Raw genomic sequence first — 18,430 nt, 5'->3', positions numbered from 1 at the left:
TGTTCCAATCCTCTTCTTATTTTTGTATGTGGGTCACCGCCACAGTATGGCTTGACAAGTGGTGCAGGTCCACGCCTGGGATCTGGACCTGCAAACCTGGGCCACCGAAGCGGAGCACGCTGCACACAACCACTACGCCACTGGGCTGTCCCCTCTTTTGTCCATTTTTTAATCCAGTTGTTTTATTTCCTTATTTTTGAGTTTTGAGATATCTTTATATGTTCTGGATACAAGTTCTTTGTCAGCTATGTGATTTGCAAATATTTTCCCCAAGTCTGTAGCTTGTCTTTTCACTCTCTTAGCAGTGCCTTTCAGAGAGTAAACATTTTAAATTTTGATGAAGTCCAATTTACCAATTTTATTATTTTATGCATCGTGCTTAGGGTATCAAATCGCTGCGTACATTTCAAGTCTGAGAAAGTGAGAGGACAAGAGTTGGTTGTCCTGACACCGATGTCTGGGCAGAGGGAGGGCCTGTGTATGTGAGGACCACAGAAAGATGCCCAGAGACCTGGCCGCAGGGCCAGCCCTGCACTGCCAGGTGGAAAATGCCACCAGGAAGCTGAACTGAACTCAATGCCAGGTTCCTCTTCAGTAAAATTAGGGGGTTTGACTAAATAACTTAATTTTTTTCTGAAAATTATGTGATTTTTAATAGCTCTTTTTATTCTGGAGACTCAGAACATGTCAGGCTCTTTGTCTGGGCACATATGGCTCAACAAACACGAGCAGAGCATAGTCTGGAGCAGCCAGAATCGTGCTGAGTGACCAGGAGGGCAGAGGACAGCACAAACTTGGGCATCCAAGATGGAGAGAGCGCTGGGACACCATCCAGCATGGAGATGGAGGAGGGGGCTGGGTTCATGCTTCCTGCTGCCCTCCCTGATGGGAGACGAGTAACAACTCTGCCCCTCCATAGGGAACTCTGGAAACAGTCACAGGGAGGCAAAAATAAAACAAAACCAAAAATATTTTAAACCAAGAACTGTCTGAACAGGCCACCAGAAACAACCTAGCTCTGATAAACTGTAACTTTGTAGAAATTTTAACGGATATGGTTTATTTCAGAAATTACATGTATGTGGCAATACACAGTATAGGTAATGGTACAGGTAATTGGGCATTCTATAACTCAGAAATGGAGGGGAAATAAAGACCCTAAAGAGAGAGTATAGCAAAGACTGGTAAAGGGAGTTCTAATGCAACAGCTTTGCAAAACTGTGAAATCTCGTCAAGGAACCAAACCAAACAGACTGGCTGACCCGACAGATCTAGTTATTTTCTTATTTTTTAAAATTCTTTTCCATGTGCTGTTTCTTGATGATTACATTACTATTTAGCACTTGGAAATGGTTTTCCAGGTCACAGTCTTTCTTGGAGGTAAAGCCGGCTTAGAACACGGAGGAGCAGCTCTCACGAGCAGTGGCGCCCTGAGCCTGCGTGTCTCTAGAAGAGAGTTGTGCGAGTCTGGCCACAACGTGGGCAAACACGGAAGATTCCTTAAAAGAGAACACCTTAACACCTGTGTTGCTCGGCCTGCGTGTGCCACAGCATGGCCCTCTACTTCCCGACCACGAGTATGCCGAGTGAGTGGGGACTGCACAGCAGACAGGAAGGTGGAAATTTGCCGTGTGGATTACCCATGTTTTACACTTGGTGAACAACAGTGCTCTCAAAACCGTCTATCACCAGATTGCACCACAGCCCATGGTTTGTAGAGAACTAGCAAATGCACGTGCCTGGAGCAGCACGTACACAATAAAGGGTTGTGAAAAGAAGAAAGCAGACAACTGGTTTACTGTTGTGTGTTACACTACATACTGAGGGGAGATGGATGGTGACGCATGTCCAACGAGACTCTGGAACTTGCGCCCTCACCAATGACCGTCAACTCGACAAGCCTGTGGTCTGCAGTCCCTGCTCTGGCCACCACATCTGCACCAGGCCAAATCACCTCGTATCTGTTCTGATGTAACACACTTGGCTCCCCTGAACGCAGCTTTAGCACTGGTTCTCAATAACAACCTGCAAAGCTCCCGTTACTTTGAATCCAGCTTGCCAGCACCCTAACCTGTCAATGCACCTCAATCTCTGCCTTGGCCAATGTTGCCTTTCTAACAAAGACTTTTAAGTCTCTGTCAACTATGGGCTGGTTTTGTGATAACCAAGACCTACTCTTGAGCAGAAGGACTCCAAACCTTTCCATTTGTCCTGCTAGCACCAATCAATATTATGCTAATTCCTTCTTGTCACAATATCCCATTTTGCTGGTGAACAAATGCATCCTGAAATAAACAGATGCAGTCACCAGTCACCTAATTTCCTTAGATATTTATTCAAAATTTAAAAGGAGAAATTATACTCAAAGAATTGTTCGCAGGTATCCTAATTATATTTGTTGACTCCCTCCTTTAAATTTATTTGCACATGTATTTTACTTGTCTATATTCTTATAAAAAAAATTTTTAAAGGTGGAAAAAATCAGGGCCGGCCCCGTGGCTTGGCGGTTGGGTGCGCGCGCTCCGCTGCTGGCGACCCGGGTTCGGATCCCAGGCGTGTACTGACGCACCGCTTCTCCGGCCATGCTGAGGCCGTGTCCCACATACAGCGGGTGGAAGGATGTGCAGCTATGACATACAACAATCTGCTGGGGCTTGGGGGGGAAATAAATAAAATCTTTAAAAAAAAAAAAAAGGTGGAAAAAATCAAAGTCAATTAACACTGCTCCTCCCCCCTCCTTTCTCCAAATTCCACTTTTGTACCCAGAACAGAGTGAACTACAAATATATCATTTCATGACTTTTTTATGTGTACTCACACACACACAGAGTTATGCATTATCTTAAAAATACTCTGGGTATCTCTAGAAATAAAACCACACATCTACGAACAGCTAATCTTCGACAAAGGAGCTAAGAACATACAATGGAGAAAGGAAAGTCTCTTCAATAAATGGTGCTAGGAAAACTGGACAGCCACTTGCAAAACAATGAAAGCAGACCATCTGCTATCACCATTCACAAAAATTAACTCAAAATGGATCAAAGACCTGAAGGTGAGACCCGAAACTATAAAACTCCTGAAAGAAAATATAGGCAGTACACTATTTGACATCGGTCATAAAGTGATCTTTTCAGATTCCATGTCTACTTGGACAAGGGAAACAAAAGAAAAACAAGTGGGACTTCATCAGATTAAAGAGCTTATACAAGGCAAATGAAACCAGGATCAAAATGAATACACAACCCACCAGCTGGGAGAAAATATTTGCAAATCATATATCTGACAACGGGTTAATAACCATAATATATAAAGAACTCACACAACTAAACAACAAAAAAACAAACAACCCAATCAAAAAATGGGCAGAGGATATGAACAGATACTTCCCCAAGGACGATATACAGATGGCCAATAGGCATATGAAAAGATGTTTAATATCACTAATGATCAGGGAAATGCAAATCAAAACTACACTAAGATATCACTTTACACCCGTTAGAATGACTATAATCACCCAAACAAAAAACAACAAATGTTGGAGAGGTTGTGGAGAAATGGGAACCCTAATTCACTGCTGGTGGGAATGCAAACTGGTGCAGCCTCTATGGAAAACAGTATGGACATTCCTCAAAAAATTAAAAATAGAAATACCTTATGATCCAGCTATCCCACTTCTGGGTATTTATCCAAAGAACCTGAAATCAACAATCCAAAGAGGCTTATGCACCCCTATGTTCATTGCAGCATTATTCATTATAGCCAAGACATGGAAGCAACCTAAGCGTCCCTCGACTGATGATTGGATAAAGGAGATGTGGTATATATACACAATGGAATACTACTCAGCCATAAAAAAAGACAAAATCGTCCCATTTGCAACAACATGGATGGACCTGGAGGGTATCATATTAAGCGAAATAAGCCAAAAAGAGAAAGACAAACACAGCATGATTTCACTCATATATGGAAGATAAACTAACACATGGACAGAGAGAACTGTATGGTGGTTACCAGGGGCAAGGGGTATGGGGAGGTGGGCACAAGGAGTGAAGGGAGGCATTTATACGGTGACTGACAAACAATAATGTACAACTAAAATTTTACAATGTTATAAACTATTAAGACATCAATAAAAAAATACTCTGGGCATCCTACTGTGTGCAATGGTCTCAATTTGCCTTTTTCATTTAACATATCTGACAGACCATCCCACATCAGTACAAGTGTAGCTAGACTCTCCTTGTACTTGCCATCTGGCGAGCAATCCCCAGTAGGTATGTACTGCAATCGAGTCCATTGGGCCTCTATTGGTGGACATCTGGGCATAATACTCTTGTATATCTCCCCTGATACACAGGCAAGTTGTTTTCTAGGAGAGAAACCTAGAAGTAGATTTGCTTTTTCTACCTAATTTAATTAAATTTAGGCCTTAGCTGTTTAACACATGATTTTGAAAATAAAGACTTAGAAAACAATTATCTTGTATGTTAATTCCAGAAGAAATGGGGTTCAGAGCAGAAAGGTTTAAGAACCACTATCTAGACAAACAGAATGAGTCAAATGAACACACAAACAAACAAAAGAATACAGGTCAAGTGTAGAGCCATGAGATAGTCTTTCAGACCCAAACTGGTTCACAACAGGAGGCAGACAAGCTGGCCCACTGACCTGGAAGGACAAGGAGAAGCACTGCAGCTAAAATGCGCCAGAAAGGACACCTCCTGACTGCTCCTCCCCATTTGCCCTGAGATAGAACATAAAATGGGTGGGGATGGAAGGCTGCAGAGTATTAAACGGAGAGCTGAAAATCAGGGAGACGCTGAGCTACGATCTGGCCTCTGCAGCCGTGGAGCAGAGATGATCTGCATGTGCCGTGATACATTTTTGCTTCAGCTTAGTGTTGGGAGTATTTTTAAATGTTCAAAAGGATTCAGCCTTTTATTCTTTTCTTTTAATATGGCCCCACATTTAGCTATGTCCTATGCTAAGCACTAATGTAACAATCACAAATATGGCCTTAATCAGAGAACAAAAGAACATACTCACATGAAAGGGAGATGGCCTCATGCTAATAGGAAGTACTTCTGAGAACCTCAAGTGATAAAAGGAGAAGACTCCCCCTCAGACCCAGAAAGCCTCAAGAGCTTACAAATCCTACTTACTTTTCTATTAAATCCAGTGTGACTCCAGGCACCAGACTAACACACTTCTGCATGCAAAACCTGAGGAGAAAGAAAAGAGAGTGAATTTAACAGGAAAATGCAACAAGCCCACAGAAAAAGTAAAGAGGCAAAGGTGTGGTAGGGATTGCCAGGGTGAAAAAGAAAACCGGATTTCCTCAATTCTGGCAGCTTTTAGATTTATGAAGAAAATCTCACTGCCAGCCTGTCAAAGCGGCAAGACCACAGAGCTGCAACAGTGAGTTTTCAGTAGATGGACAGAACAAGTCTGCAGCGACATGAGGCAGAGCCCACCCGGGGACGGGGATGGGTGGGAGGAGACGGCGTCAAGAGGCGATGAGAAAGGAAGCTTCCCCCTCAAATAATGGACAGACTGGACTTTTCCTCTTTTTTTCCTTCTTAAGAAAGTAAGCTGAGGAGAATAACGGAAGAATCAGTGAATAACCTCCAGGCACACAAAAGAAATTTATAGGAGAAGACGAAGAAAAGTGAATTCAATCATATCATTTTAATTATCCTAAAATCACAGGAGTCAGAGCAGAGAGACTTAATATCCACAGGCGGAGCCATCCTGGAGAGCTAGGATGGGACTGGCAACTATCCTTCTTCCTTCCTGTCAGGGCTGTTGGCACCACCAAGACAGAATCAATGGTAACACAGAAGAAAAGGGCAACTTAGTATTTTTAGGGGGAGAAATGTAAAGCATTTAATTCACCTGCTTTACAAAGTTAGAACAAATAACCCCCTCTAAAGAACAGCAGCAGGCACACAGCAAATACTCCCACCTACAAAATGCATTTCCATCTATCATTGGCTGGACATGAGAAGGGGAAGACGATGGAAGAAGGCCAGTGGGCCCAAGGGAGGGGACAAATACAAGGACCAGGCCTCATTCAGGGAGACAGGGAGTGACACGTGTGAGGTGGGCAGGTGAAAGAAAGATGGGAGGGTCAAGAGACCCAGAGGTGGGAAGACAACAGACAAGGCTGAAGACAGCATACCACGGGCAATTGGCTCCCGAAAGGCAGCCCTGAAGGATGGGGGATGGCTGTCGGGGACCCTGGGCACCAAGTCCAGCCAGGCTCACTACCTGAGGAAGCAATGCCTCGCTCAGCCAGCAGACAGGAAGTGACGTCTCTGGTTGAGGCAGCAGTACCAGTGTTCTCTCGTTCACAGAGCAGAGGAAACAAAAGTGTGGGCCACATTTGCCTGACTCAGAGAGCAGCCCTCTCCCACGAGCACAAAGGCTCGGCTGCCGAGATGCTCCATCAGCGAGTCCATTCCATTCAGAGCGAATCCTTCTGTCAACTCCATCTTCAGATAGCTCTGGCTGGCCCGCTCCCATGCACCCCTGCACCATGCACACGCAGCACAGTCTCGTGTAAATCAGGATCTCAGTGGATAAAATGCTCTACAGGAAACGCATTCTCCAGTCTAATTCTGAGTCCTATGCAGACCATGGTGGTTTGTCTTTTTGTCTATAACGTACTTATTGACTGGGACTTCTGGATTCCAGTAATGACAGAACAGTTTGTATCAGACTAATCCTGGTGCCAATAACAATAATAAGCTCTGGACAAAATATAAAAAAACAACCATTTGAAAGCAGGAAGGAACAAAAAATACAGGCAGAAATGAAAGGGATATTACCCTTAAAAGAATAACAACTCGGGGTGAGATCCACCTTTATCCAGCTTTTCCCACAGGTACTCCCCAATTCACACGGCACGTGGGGGTGGTGCTCAACTGAAAAGCAACTGCCTTATGGGGGTGAGGAGTTAGAGATCAGAACTGAAGGCTGCCGGGAACTTCGGGGGGAAGTATTAGGAAAGAAGGTGTCAAAATCTTCGAGCAAGCTCTCCTGGAGTCCTGGGCTGACCCCCGCTCTGCACACACGTGAGACAAGACTCTGAGGAGCCCTGCGGACACAACATCTGAAACGCTGAACATGCTGAGCAGAGATTTCAACGCTTGCTCACCAGTGTACACACAGACAGGGAGAGCCAGCCTGTCAAATCAGAGGAGCTTTCCACTGACACCCCAGAGGGTTCATGCCTTAGTTACAACCACATTCCAGGATTCAGAGCCACACTCCAGAACTAAGAGCAAAGCCAAAGGAGACCAGTCCTACAAGCAAGCAAGCACAAGATCAATTAAACAGCCTGGGAGAAGAGAGCTAAACACTCTTCAGAAGAAGATAACAGAATCCAGAGTTTCTTAATGTCTCATCCACAATGGAGAGTATCCTATCTAAAATCAAGAGAAAAAAGTTAGTAAAACCAGATTCATAGTTGTCTAGATTTTGGAATTAACAAAGACTTTAAAATTATAAAAATAACTTAATTATTGACTGGGAAATAAGCATTATTATAAATCCACTGAAAATATAAAACTCCATTAAATAGGGACATCATGCAACTTTAAAATATTCAATGTATGGTTATATGCATAAAAGCAGCATGGATAAATCAGTCACTGATGATCCAAAATTTTACATCAGCAATAATATCAATTCCCTTTGCACCAGAATTGCTAACAACTGGTTTGGTTGTTCACACTATTCTTTCCTTCCCCTACACAAGAGTGTTACCAGGCAATGAAAGGCCAGAGAGCAGGCAAAATAAGAGGTAATAAAAATGGCTCAAAAATTCCACAAAACCGGATAGTAACAATTACAACAATCAACACAACAGCTGGTACTTATTGAGTGCTTACTGCCTGGTGCTGGTGATGGAGCTCATAAAAAGGCTCAGGCCATTGGACTCCTCTTTGTCCGACACGCCATTTCCAAACAGTGGAGGAACCCTGTCTGCTTTATGTTAAGAGTTACACAGCACCTGACACTGCTCACCTCCTGCCTGCTGACCCTCCAGGCCAGGGTTTCTCAGCCGGGCACGATGGATACTTGGGGCCAGATATTCTTTGTCACTGGGGGCAGCATCCTAGCCTCGACCCATGAGACGCCAGCAGTACCCCCACCCCAGTTGTGACAAGCAAAAATGGCTCCCAACACTGCCAAATGTCCCCGGGGGGGGGCAGAATCACCCTCCCAGCCAAAGCGCTAGCCCAAGCACCAGCATCTTTCATGTTTTCCAGAACAGTCTCTGCTTCCACTCTTGCCTGCCCTCCCTACCTCTCTCCTAGCCAATTCTCTACTCAGCTGCCAGAGCAAACCTTTTAAGAGGAAATACTGGAATAAGTCATTTCATCTGCTTAAAACCCTCTAGAGGCTTCCTACTACTCGAAAGGAAATGCAAAGTCCTTATCTAGGCCTACCAAGGCCCTGCAAGGATCTGGCTTCCAGCCACTGCTCTGACTTCATTTCCTCTCTCACTCTTGCTCACCGACTCCCCTCATCCTGACCCACTTTCTGTTCCTTCAACACACCAAGCACTGCCTCATTTCAGGACCTTTGCACTTGCTGTTCCATTGGTCTGGAACATTCTTACAGATAACTGTAAGGTTTACTCCTTTGTTTTATTTAAATTTCTACCTTCTCTGACCAGCCTAAGGAAAATAGCACCTCCATTCTCTATCCCCTTATCCTGCTTTTTAAAAACAGCATTTATTACTCCCTGATGTTTCATTATATGTTTGTTTATTACTCATCTTCATCAGAGAAGACAAGTTCAATGAGTACACGGATCTCCCTTATTTTATCACTACATCGCCAGGGCTCAGAAAGGTGCCTAACACGTAGTTTGTTACTCAATAAATAGATGTCAACAGCGAATATGGTGTAAGATTGATTTGGTAGTGTTGATAGATTTCTAATATTTCACATATATTCTTTTTTTCCTGTCACTCTTGAAAGTGAGTGTCTTCAAGATTTTTATGAAGAACAAATTAATTAATGTTAAAAAAACAATAACTGTAACCTTATAAAGTATCATATAACTGTTGGATGCTGTTGCTGTTTCTGAGAATGGAAATATATTAAATTTTTTCCTAATTAAAAAAAAAATGTGTTTACCATAAAAATTAAAAGTACAGAAAATTACAAGTGAAAATTACCCAAAATCCTAAGATAACTGTTAACATTTTCATATTTACCTTTGACAAAAAATTGAATCATGCTGATTTTGTTCTAGGATAAAGGAAATCACAGTCACTGTAAAATCCCAAACAATACAGACACATGTAATGGAAAAGTGAAAGTCTGCCCTGTGCCTCCCCCACTGACTCCGCAGAAGCAGCCATGGCTGACAGCTGATACACCCCTGTGCTTCCTGTGCCCAGCGAATGTGTACAGCCAATATCTTCACTCAGGTTTTGTTAGGTTTTTGTTTCTTACCGCAAGAGAATTGTGTCATACACACTACACTTTTTTTTTTTTTTTTAACATTTCTTTTCCAGAATTTTCAAACATTCGACAAACTTGAAAGAATTTTGCAGCATCCCACCACCTAGGCTCCACCGCTGGCATCTGACTACATTTGCTTTACCACATCTCTGCCTCTCCATCCATTAATACATCCTGTTTTTGGTGCAACTGAAGATATGGTACACTTTCCTCCAAATTCTAGATCTCAGTATTGTGTATTGTTTTTGTCTTCTGATGTAAAATCACTTACAGTGAAGTGCACACATCTTAGTTGTACATTCTTTGGGTTTTGACAAATGCATACACCTGCGTAACCCACACTGCTACAGAGACCACTACCAACATCTCAGAAAGTTTTCTCTCCCCATTTCCCAGCCAATTCCTACTCCCTCCCACTGCCCCCAGAGGCAAAAACTGTTCTGATTTTATCACTGATTTATTCCTGTTCTAGAATTTCATATAAACGGTGTCGTCCAGCATGAACTTTTACAGAAGGCCTCTTTCAGTCAGCATAACGTTATTGAGGTTTATCCACGTTTTTGTTTGTATCATGAATTTATTCTGTTTTATTGCTAACTGGTATTTCATTATATGAATATACTGCAGTTTACACATGCTGTTTTATAACTTGCACTGTATATCACGGACAATATAAAAACTAATACATAGAATGTTACCTTTTTTCAATATTTGAATGAATCCTGCTTGTATGAACACTAAGTGTGTTGTCCTAAGGATGCATACTTAGTAGTGGAACTGCCTGATAAATGGTGCACATGTGTTGAATGACTGTTGTCTGATGGCTCTCCAGAAGGCAAGTGTCATTTACTGTCACATCAAGGCTGACTATACCTATTTTTCTACTTCTTGCCAACATTGGGTTTATCAACATAAAAACAAACAAACAAAAAACCTCTGCCCAACTGATAGGTGAGAAATGACACATCATTTGAATTTCTTTAATTATTATTGAGGTTAAATGCCAGCTAATAATTTTTTTGGTTCTTTGCATTTTTTTGTTTGTTTGTTTGTTGCCTGTTTATGCCCTTTGCATTTTTCTGCTGGAGTACTCATCATCTCACTGATTTTAAGAGTGTTTTACATATTAACAGAAGTAACCCTTTGCCATGTTACCCAATTTTTCCCAATTTATAATTTTACTTTAAATTCTATTGTCTTCTTTGCCATACAAAACTTAAAGTTTGTGTTTTAAAAAATCTATCACTTCCTTTATGGCTTTTTAATTCTCCCAACTGATAATTTTCCAGTACTTTTGTGAGTTTTCTTTTTTACATTTAAATCTTGGTATATTTGAAATTTATTTTATTAAGGTAAGAGGGAGGGATTTAAAATTTTCAAATGGTTAGTGACGCGCCCTAAATACTAGATATTGAGTAATATATTCTTTTTCCAAATGATAAATCCTTATATACACAGATTCTGTTTCTGGAACTCTCTATTCTGTTTCACTGACTTGAATGTCTACTCCTATTCCAACTGTACCTTCAAAATGCATTTTAATAACTGGTAGGACAAGTTTTCTTTCACAAATCATTTTTTTATTTTAATTTTCATGGCTATTCTCAAACATTTATTCTTCCACTTGACCTTTAAAATCACTTTGTGAATATTGTGTTAAATTTATGGTTTAATTTAGGGAGAATTTATATCCTTAATTTACTAGCTCTCACCATAATAACAATGTGGTCAATCCCTCCATTTATTCAAACTTTCTTTCATATCAATCAGTACAGTTTTATGCAGTTTTCTATATATACATCCCAACACGTTCTTAAAAGTTTATGCTTTTGTCATTATTTGTTACAGTTGCTATTGAGAATCAGATTTATTTCCCTTCCCAAAATTTCCTTGCTAGCTATTTTTAATACATAAAAAAGGTAACAATTTTTAGAAAATTGTGAAGTACCATAATATGAAGCCCACAGAAAATACAGATGTGAGTTTAAGGAATAATAAAGTAAATATAACTACCACTCAGATTAAGAAATATTACATTACAAAATCTAAATGGCCACATGTGTCCCCTCATGGCTTCTGCTCCCACCCCTTCTCCAGAGGTAGCCACTCTGACTTTTATGCTATTGATTTGTATGTACATATTCCTTTAGTAATCAGTCCTTTTGCTGAACACTTATGCTATTGCTAATAGTTTTCCAATGGATATTATCGGTTGTTTTTTTACAAAGTTGAAATTCAGATCATACATAAATAACGCAAATTTGCCTTCTCTTTAGAATATGTATACCTTTCATTTCATTTTCTCATCCAATTATTATATTGACTAGCACTTCCAGAGCAGTTTGTTGAAAGAATTAAAGTTAGTGTACATCCTCCCCTTAGTTCTAACTACATTAATGGAAACAATGTTGGAGCATTAGAGTATGATGATGGTTGCTAGTCTAGAAGAAAATCTCTCATACATGAAGGAAGTCTTCTATTTTTATTAAAATTCATTTTTAATTTTATCAAATAGTTTTTCTCCTTTCACCTATTAAGATGATGAATTATATTAACAGGCAGCTTAATAGAAAGTCATCAAAGCAATCTTGGAAAATGAATCTCACTCGGGCAAAGTTTATTGTTCTCTTACTATACTGCAGGATTCTCATAGCTAATATTTTATTTTGAACTCATCTGTAGCAGCTGTGTGTGTATGTATGTGTGTGCCTATGTGCCTGTGTGTGTGTATGTGTGCGTGCATGCACACTATATTTGTCAGGCTTGGTACGCCAGTCATGGTAACTTTATGAAACAATCAGAAAGCTTATCCTTGTTGAAATGCGGCGTATGCTTACATACTGTTCTGTTACCACTTGTTCTATTCTATATTTCAAAAATAATTATCTGTAGATTGACTCTTCATTGTTTTATTTTTCATGCCTCCATTATTTTTCTATTGCTTTCCCTTTCTTGTAATACCCACTCAACTTACTGATTTTAAGGTCACTTAAATTTTGAAACTAAATTTGATTTCTTAAACTTTTCCTTCTCTTTGCTAGTTCTCGTTTCATCTTGATGTATTATTTTGTCATGTCAATATTTATCTTTCCTTTTTCACAGAGACCATTCTTACATACTTTTTTTTTTTTAAATATTTGTTCCTTTAGTCCCTTGTTTTTTTTTGTTTTTTGTTTTTTATTTATTTTTCCCTCAAAGCCCCCGTAGATAGTTGTATGTCATAGTTGCACATCCTTCTAGTTGCTGTATGTGGGACACAGCCTCAGCATGGCCAGAGAAGCGGTGCGTCGGTGCGCGCCTGGGATCCGAACCCAGGCCGCCAGCAGCGGAGCGCACGCACTTAACCGCTAAGCCACGGGGCCGGCCCATTCTTACATACTTTCATTGAGGGTACAAAGCATGTGCTGCCTCTTTTCTGGAGTGTCTTTTGTTGTTCATAAGAAGCCCCTTCTGACCACATCTGAGTTTATGCTGATGAGGTGAGCCAGGGTGGGGCCCCTAGAAAGATCAAGCACTAGATTGGAGAGTGAGAACTTTCCACCCCATGCCAACTTCCGCCCTCCGCCCTCCAACTCCAGAGTGAAGGGGGCTGGAGACTGAGCTCTATAGAACTCCTGAACAAGGAGATTCGGAGAGCCGCCAGGTTGGTGAACACATCAGTGTGCTTTCTGGGGGGGTGGCGCACCTCTGCTCTGTCCAACATGCAGGAGCCCCTCTCCTCTAGCCAGAAAGACGTGGCTTCCCGGAGGTCTTGGTCTAGCACTCCCTGTGCAGCATGTGGCCTGCACCTGGGTCCAAGCTGGGAGACCCAGCAGAGGCAATGACCGGCAGAACTCATTCCCACCACGGCTTGTCATTCAAAGTTTGACTTCAGTCCCTAGACTTCAGTCCCTGTGCTTGCTGAATTTCCCGAGTCCTGAGGTAGCTGCGCTCTGTATTCTGAGCAGAGCTTGTGCTTGGGGAGGAGATAAGCTGCAGCCGCTTCTTTCTCATGGGCTGGCACAGGAACTCTTCACAGAGTGCTTCTACCGATGGAGATGCCGTGGAAGCTTTCACAGATGGGACTATTTTACCTAGTCCTTCTGAACATGAAGTACACTGCCAGAGATGTCAGGCTTTAAATATTCCTTTTTTAAAAGGAATTTTGGAAGATAGTTCAAAGTGGCAATAAATACACTATTAAAAGCAAAGCAAGCAAATCCCTTGGCATTTCATTTCATCCAGGTTTAAAAAAAAAGAAACAAACAAAAAACCCCACATGAAATTAGTATGCCAATCATCTGGTATTTGCAACTAAATTAAAAAGTATGCCATTTGGTATTATTAGGAATAAAAAGTAGAAGAAGACCCTTTCCTAATTTATAAACTTTAAATAGCAGCCACTTTTAAATGTACATAACAGCTTCCTCTCTTTTGGAGCTTCTAGGCCAGTAATCAGGATAAGACACAAATGAAGTTCAGGGGTTTGCTATTTAAGGGTTGCCCTCTATGCTTCAGAAGCCAGCCAGCTAAATGAAAAACTAATTATGTCATTAGTCAGAGAAATACAGACCAGCACCTCATCTGAGCTTTCTGCCACACAATAAATGAGCTGCCCTGTCTGTCCCGTTCTTGACTGCAGCCCCACTGCCAGAGACGGCGGGAGTCCCAGCACCCTGTAAGTAGCCGCGGAGTGAATGAGCCGCAGGGCACAGGAAACAAGTTTCAAGGGAACAATGCTACCTTTGCAAGGGTTCTGTCATTTTCGTTCAGATGAGATTAAAAAGACAATGTGGTTATAAGGAAAATGTCTGAAAAAAAAGAAATGCAAAATGCAGCGCGATGGCAAGGGGCAGGACACGCATCAGAAGCTATTCACACAATGCAGGGGATGTCTGAGGCACCCACACAGCTGTACACACGAGGACTGAGGTGCTGGAATCCCCAGAGCAAGTGGAAGGAGCTGCTTCGGCTTGGCCTGTGCACAGGTTCCAGCTGACCTGGCGCCAGCAACTTTAGCCCAGCCCACTCCACTTCCAGCTTTTTTGGCCCAGCACACTCCAGTTCCAGCTTCTTTGGCCCAGCGGCACTCTAGCTCTTCTTTCTTCGGCACAGCACACTCCAGTTCCAGCTTTTTCAGTCCAGCAGCACTCTAGCTCCTGCTGCTTTGGCCCAGCGGCACTTCAGCTGCAGCTGCTTCAACCCACCCGCACCCGAGCCCCAGGTGCTTCAGCCTAGCTGCACTCCAGGCTCAACTGTTCCCACGCTCCAGCTCCAGCTGTTCCCACGCTCCCCCGCCCCAGCAGCCTCCACTCAGCCACGCCTGAGATCAGCCAGGGACTGACGAGAGTGCCCGCGGATTGAGGCGGGCCAGAATACACAGCCCTTGACCCCCACCCAGCGGCAGCAAGAGGAAACTGCGAACATATATTTTCACTATGAGGAAAAGTAAGCCGACACCAACAGGCACCATGCAAAAATATATTAAATCTCCAGACCAAAAGGAAAACAACAAGCACCCAGAAGTCAACCTGGAAAGCACAGAAATGTATAACCTTAATGACAGAGAATTCAAAACAGCCATCATAAAAAAGCTTAATGAAATACAAGAAAACCCAGACAGACAAGTCAACGAAATCAGGAGTTTCTTCACAAAAGAGACTGAAACTATTAAAAAAAAAAAAAAATCAGAAATCTTAGAGATGAAAAACACAGTAGAGGAGATAAAGACAAATGTGGAAGCCTTAAGCATCAGAGCTAACAATATGGAGGAAAGAATTAGCAATATTGAGGACAGCAATGCAGAAATGCTCCAGATGGAGGAGGAAAGAGAACTAAGACTAAAAAGAAATGAAAAGAAACTCTCCCAGAAATATCTGACTCATTTGGAAATCCAACATAAGGACTATAGGTATTCCAGAGGAAGAAGAGAGAGAAAAAGGAGCAGGGAACTTGTTCAAAGAAATAATATCTGAGAATTTCCCAAACTTGGGGAAGGAGGTGGAAATACCAGTGAATGAAATAAATAGATCTCCTAAATATATCAACATGAAAAGACCCTCTCCGAGGCATATAGTAGTAAAGCTGGAAAAAGTCAACGACAGAGAAAAAATATTAAGGGCAGCTAGACAAAAAAAATAACATTCAAAGGATTTCCTATCAAGCTCTCAGCCGATTTCTTGACAGAAACTTTACAGGCTAAGAGAGAGTGGAACAATATATTCAAAATTCTGGAGGACAAAAACTTTCAGCCAAGAATACTCTATCCAGCAAAAATATCCTACAGATATGATGAAGAAATAATAACTATCCCAGATAAACAAAAGCTAAGGGAGTTCATTGCCACAAGACCCCCACTACAAGAAGTGCTGAAGAAGGCCTGCATCCCTGAGGAAAAGGATTCAAAGTTTTGAACAAGGAGGAAAACAGGTCGACAAAACCAAAAATATTGCAGTCCTCTATCAAAATAGATTAGCAAACACTTAATTATAAAACCAAAGATCAAGGGAAGGTAAGCACCAAGCATAAATATAACCTCATCAAGTTCAACATGAACTCACAACACAAGAAGGAATAAGATGTGACAACAATAACTTAGAAGGGGAAGAGGAAAGGGATCGAATTGACTTAGACTAAGGGAATAAGAGGCCATCAAAAAATGGACTATCACATCCATGAGGTTTTTTATACAAACCTCATGGTAACCACTAACCAAATAATCAGAACAGAATCACACACGATAAAAAAGAGAAAACAAAGAGAACCCCCATACAGAACTACCAAACTGAATTGGTAGTCCGAAACACATGGGATGAGAAACAAAAGAAATGAAAAAGAAGTGGAAAATGAGCGATAAAATAACAACAACAAGCCCCCATATATCAATAATTACCCTAAATGCAAATGGACTGAACTCTCCAACCAAAAGACACAGAGTGGTGGGATGGATTAAAAAAAAAGACCCAACAATATGCTGCCTCCAGGAAACACACCTCAGCTCTAAAGACAAACACAGGCTTAGAGTGAAAGGATGGAAGACAACAGTCCAAGCTAATGGCAATCAAAAGAAAGCAGGTGTTGCCATACTTATATCAAAGTTTACTTCAAGATAAAACAGGTAATGAGAGACAAAGAGGGGCAATATATAATGATAAAAGGGACACTCTACCAAGAAGACATATCACTTTTAAATATATATGCACCCAATACAGGAGCACCAAGGTACACAGAGCAACTATTAACAAACCTAAAAGGAGATATTAACAACAACACAATAATAGTAGGAGATCTTAACACACCACTCTCATCAATGGACAGATCATCCAGACAGAAAATGAATAAGGAAATAATGGGCCTAAACGAAAAGCTAGATGAGACGGACTTAATAGACATATACAGAGCACTCCATCCAAACACAGCAGATTACACATTCTTTTCAAGCGTGCATGGAACGTTCTCAAGAATAGAACATATGTTGGTAAACACGGCATGCTTATATAAATTTAAGAAGAATTGAAATCATAACAAGCATCTTTTCAGACCATAATGCCATGAAGTTAGAAATCAACTAAAAGGAAAAAACCGGGAAAGTGACAAAGCTGTGGAGACTCAACAACATGCTACTAACCAACCAATGGATCATTGATGAAATTATAGGAGAAATCAAAGCATATCTGGAGACAAATGAAAATGAAAATACACCATACCAACTCATACGGGATGCAGCAAAAGTGGTCCTGAGAGGGAAACTCACAGCAATACAGGCCCACCTTAAACAAGAAAAAGCCCAAATAAGCAACCTCAAACTACGCCTAACAGAATTAGAAAAAGAAGAACAAACAAAGCCTAAAGTCAGCAGAAGGAGGGAAATAATAAAAATCAGGGCAAAAATAAATGAAATTGCAATTAAAAAAACAGTAGAAGGGATCAATGAAACAAAGAGCTGGTTCTTTGAGCGGATAAATAAAATTGACAAACCCTTAGCCAGACTCACCAAGAAAAAAAGAGAGAAGGCTCAAATAAATAAAATTAGAAATGAAAAAGGAGGAATTACAACAGATACCACAGAAATACAAAAGATTATAAGAGAATACTATGAAAAACTATATGCCAACAAATTGGACAATCTAGCAGAAATGGATAAATTCCTAGACTCATACAACCTCCCAAAACTGAATCAAGAAGAAATAGAGAACCTGAATAGACCAGTCACAAGTCAAGAGATTGAAACAGTAATCAAAAACCTCCCCAAAAATAAAAGTCCAGGAGCAGATGGCTTCTCTGGAGAATTTTACCAAACATTTAAAGAAGACTTAATACCTATCCTTCTGAAACTATTCCAAAAAATAGAGGAAGATGCAACACTTCCCAAAACACTCTATGAGGCCAACATGACCCTGATACCAAAGCCAGGCAAAGACAATACTAAGAAGGAAAACTACAGACCAATATCCCTGATGAACATAGATGCAAAAATCCTCAACAAAATATTGGCAAACTGAATACAGCAATACATTAAAAGGATCATACACCAGGGGCTGGCCCGGTGGCGCAAGCGGTTAAGTGTGCGGGCTCCGCTGTGGTGGCCCAAGGTTCACCGGTTCAGATCCCAGGCACGCACCGATGCACCGCTTGTTAAGCCATGCTGTGGTGGCGTACCATATAAAGTGGAGGAAGATGGGCATGGATGTTAGCCCAGGGCCAGTCTTCCTCAGCAAAAAAAGGAGGAGGATTGGCAGATGTTAGCTCAGGGCTGATCTTCCTCACAAAAAAAAAAGAAAGAAAGAAAGAAAGAAAGAAAAAAAAAAAGATCATACACCATGATCAAGTGGGATTTATACCAGGGACACAGGGATGGTTCAATACCTGCAAATCAATCAATGCGATACACATTAAGAAAACGAGGACTAAAAACCATATGATCATCTCAATAGATGCAGACAACAAGGCTTTTGACAAGATCCAA

The 18,430-nt window shown here is 41.3% G+C and overlaps 1 protein-coding gene across 6 annotated transcripts in view; it reads right to left on the bottom strand.

Annotated features, from left to right (window-relative positions):
- The window catches only part of RPTOR (regulatory associated protein of MTOR complex 1), a 414,631-nt gene that overhangs the window by 167,734 nt on the left and 228,467 nt on the right, over positions 1 to 18,430 (bottom strand). For 5 of the 6 annotated variants that reach the window (XM_004432844.2, XM_087441745.1, XM_087441746.1 and 2 more), the window contains exon 7: positions 5,166 to 5,225. The exons of the other annotated variant lie outside the window; for it this stretch is intronic. In XM_004432844.2, coding sequence (XP_004432901.1) covers positions 5,166 to 5,225 — 60 coding nt within the window. The remainder of the gene's footprint in view (positions 1 to 5,165; positions 5,226 to 18,430) is intronic. 6 annotated transcript variants of the gene reach the window in all.

This window comes from Ceratotherium simum, chromosome 16 (genome assembly GCF_057802395.1).
Source record: "Ceratotherium simum simum isolate JZ-2026a chromosome 16, ASM5780239v1, whole genome shotgun sequence".
Classification (NCBI taxonomy): Eukaryota; Metazoa; Chordata; class Mammalia; order Perissodactyla; family Rhinocerotidae; genus Ceratotherium; species Ceratotherium simum.
Note: the sequence above shows the minus strand (reverse complement) of the source record. Positions and strands in the feature narration are given on the sequence as shown.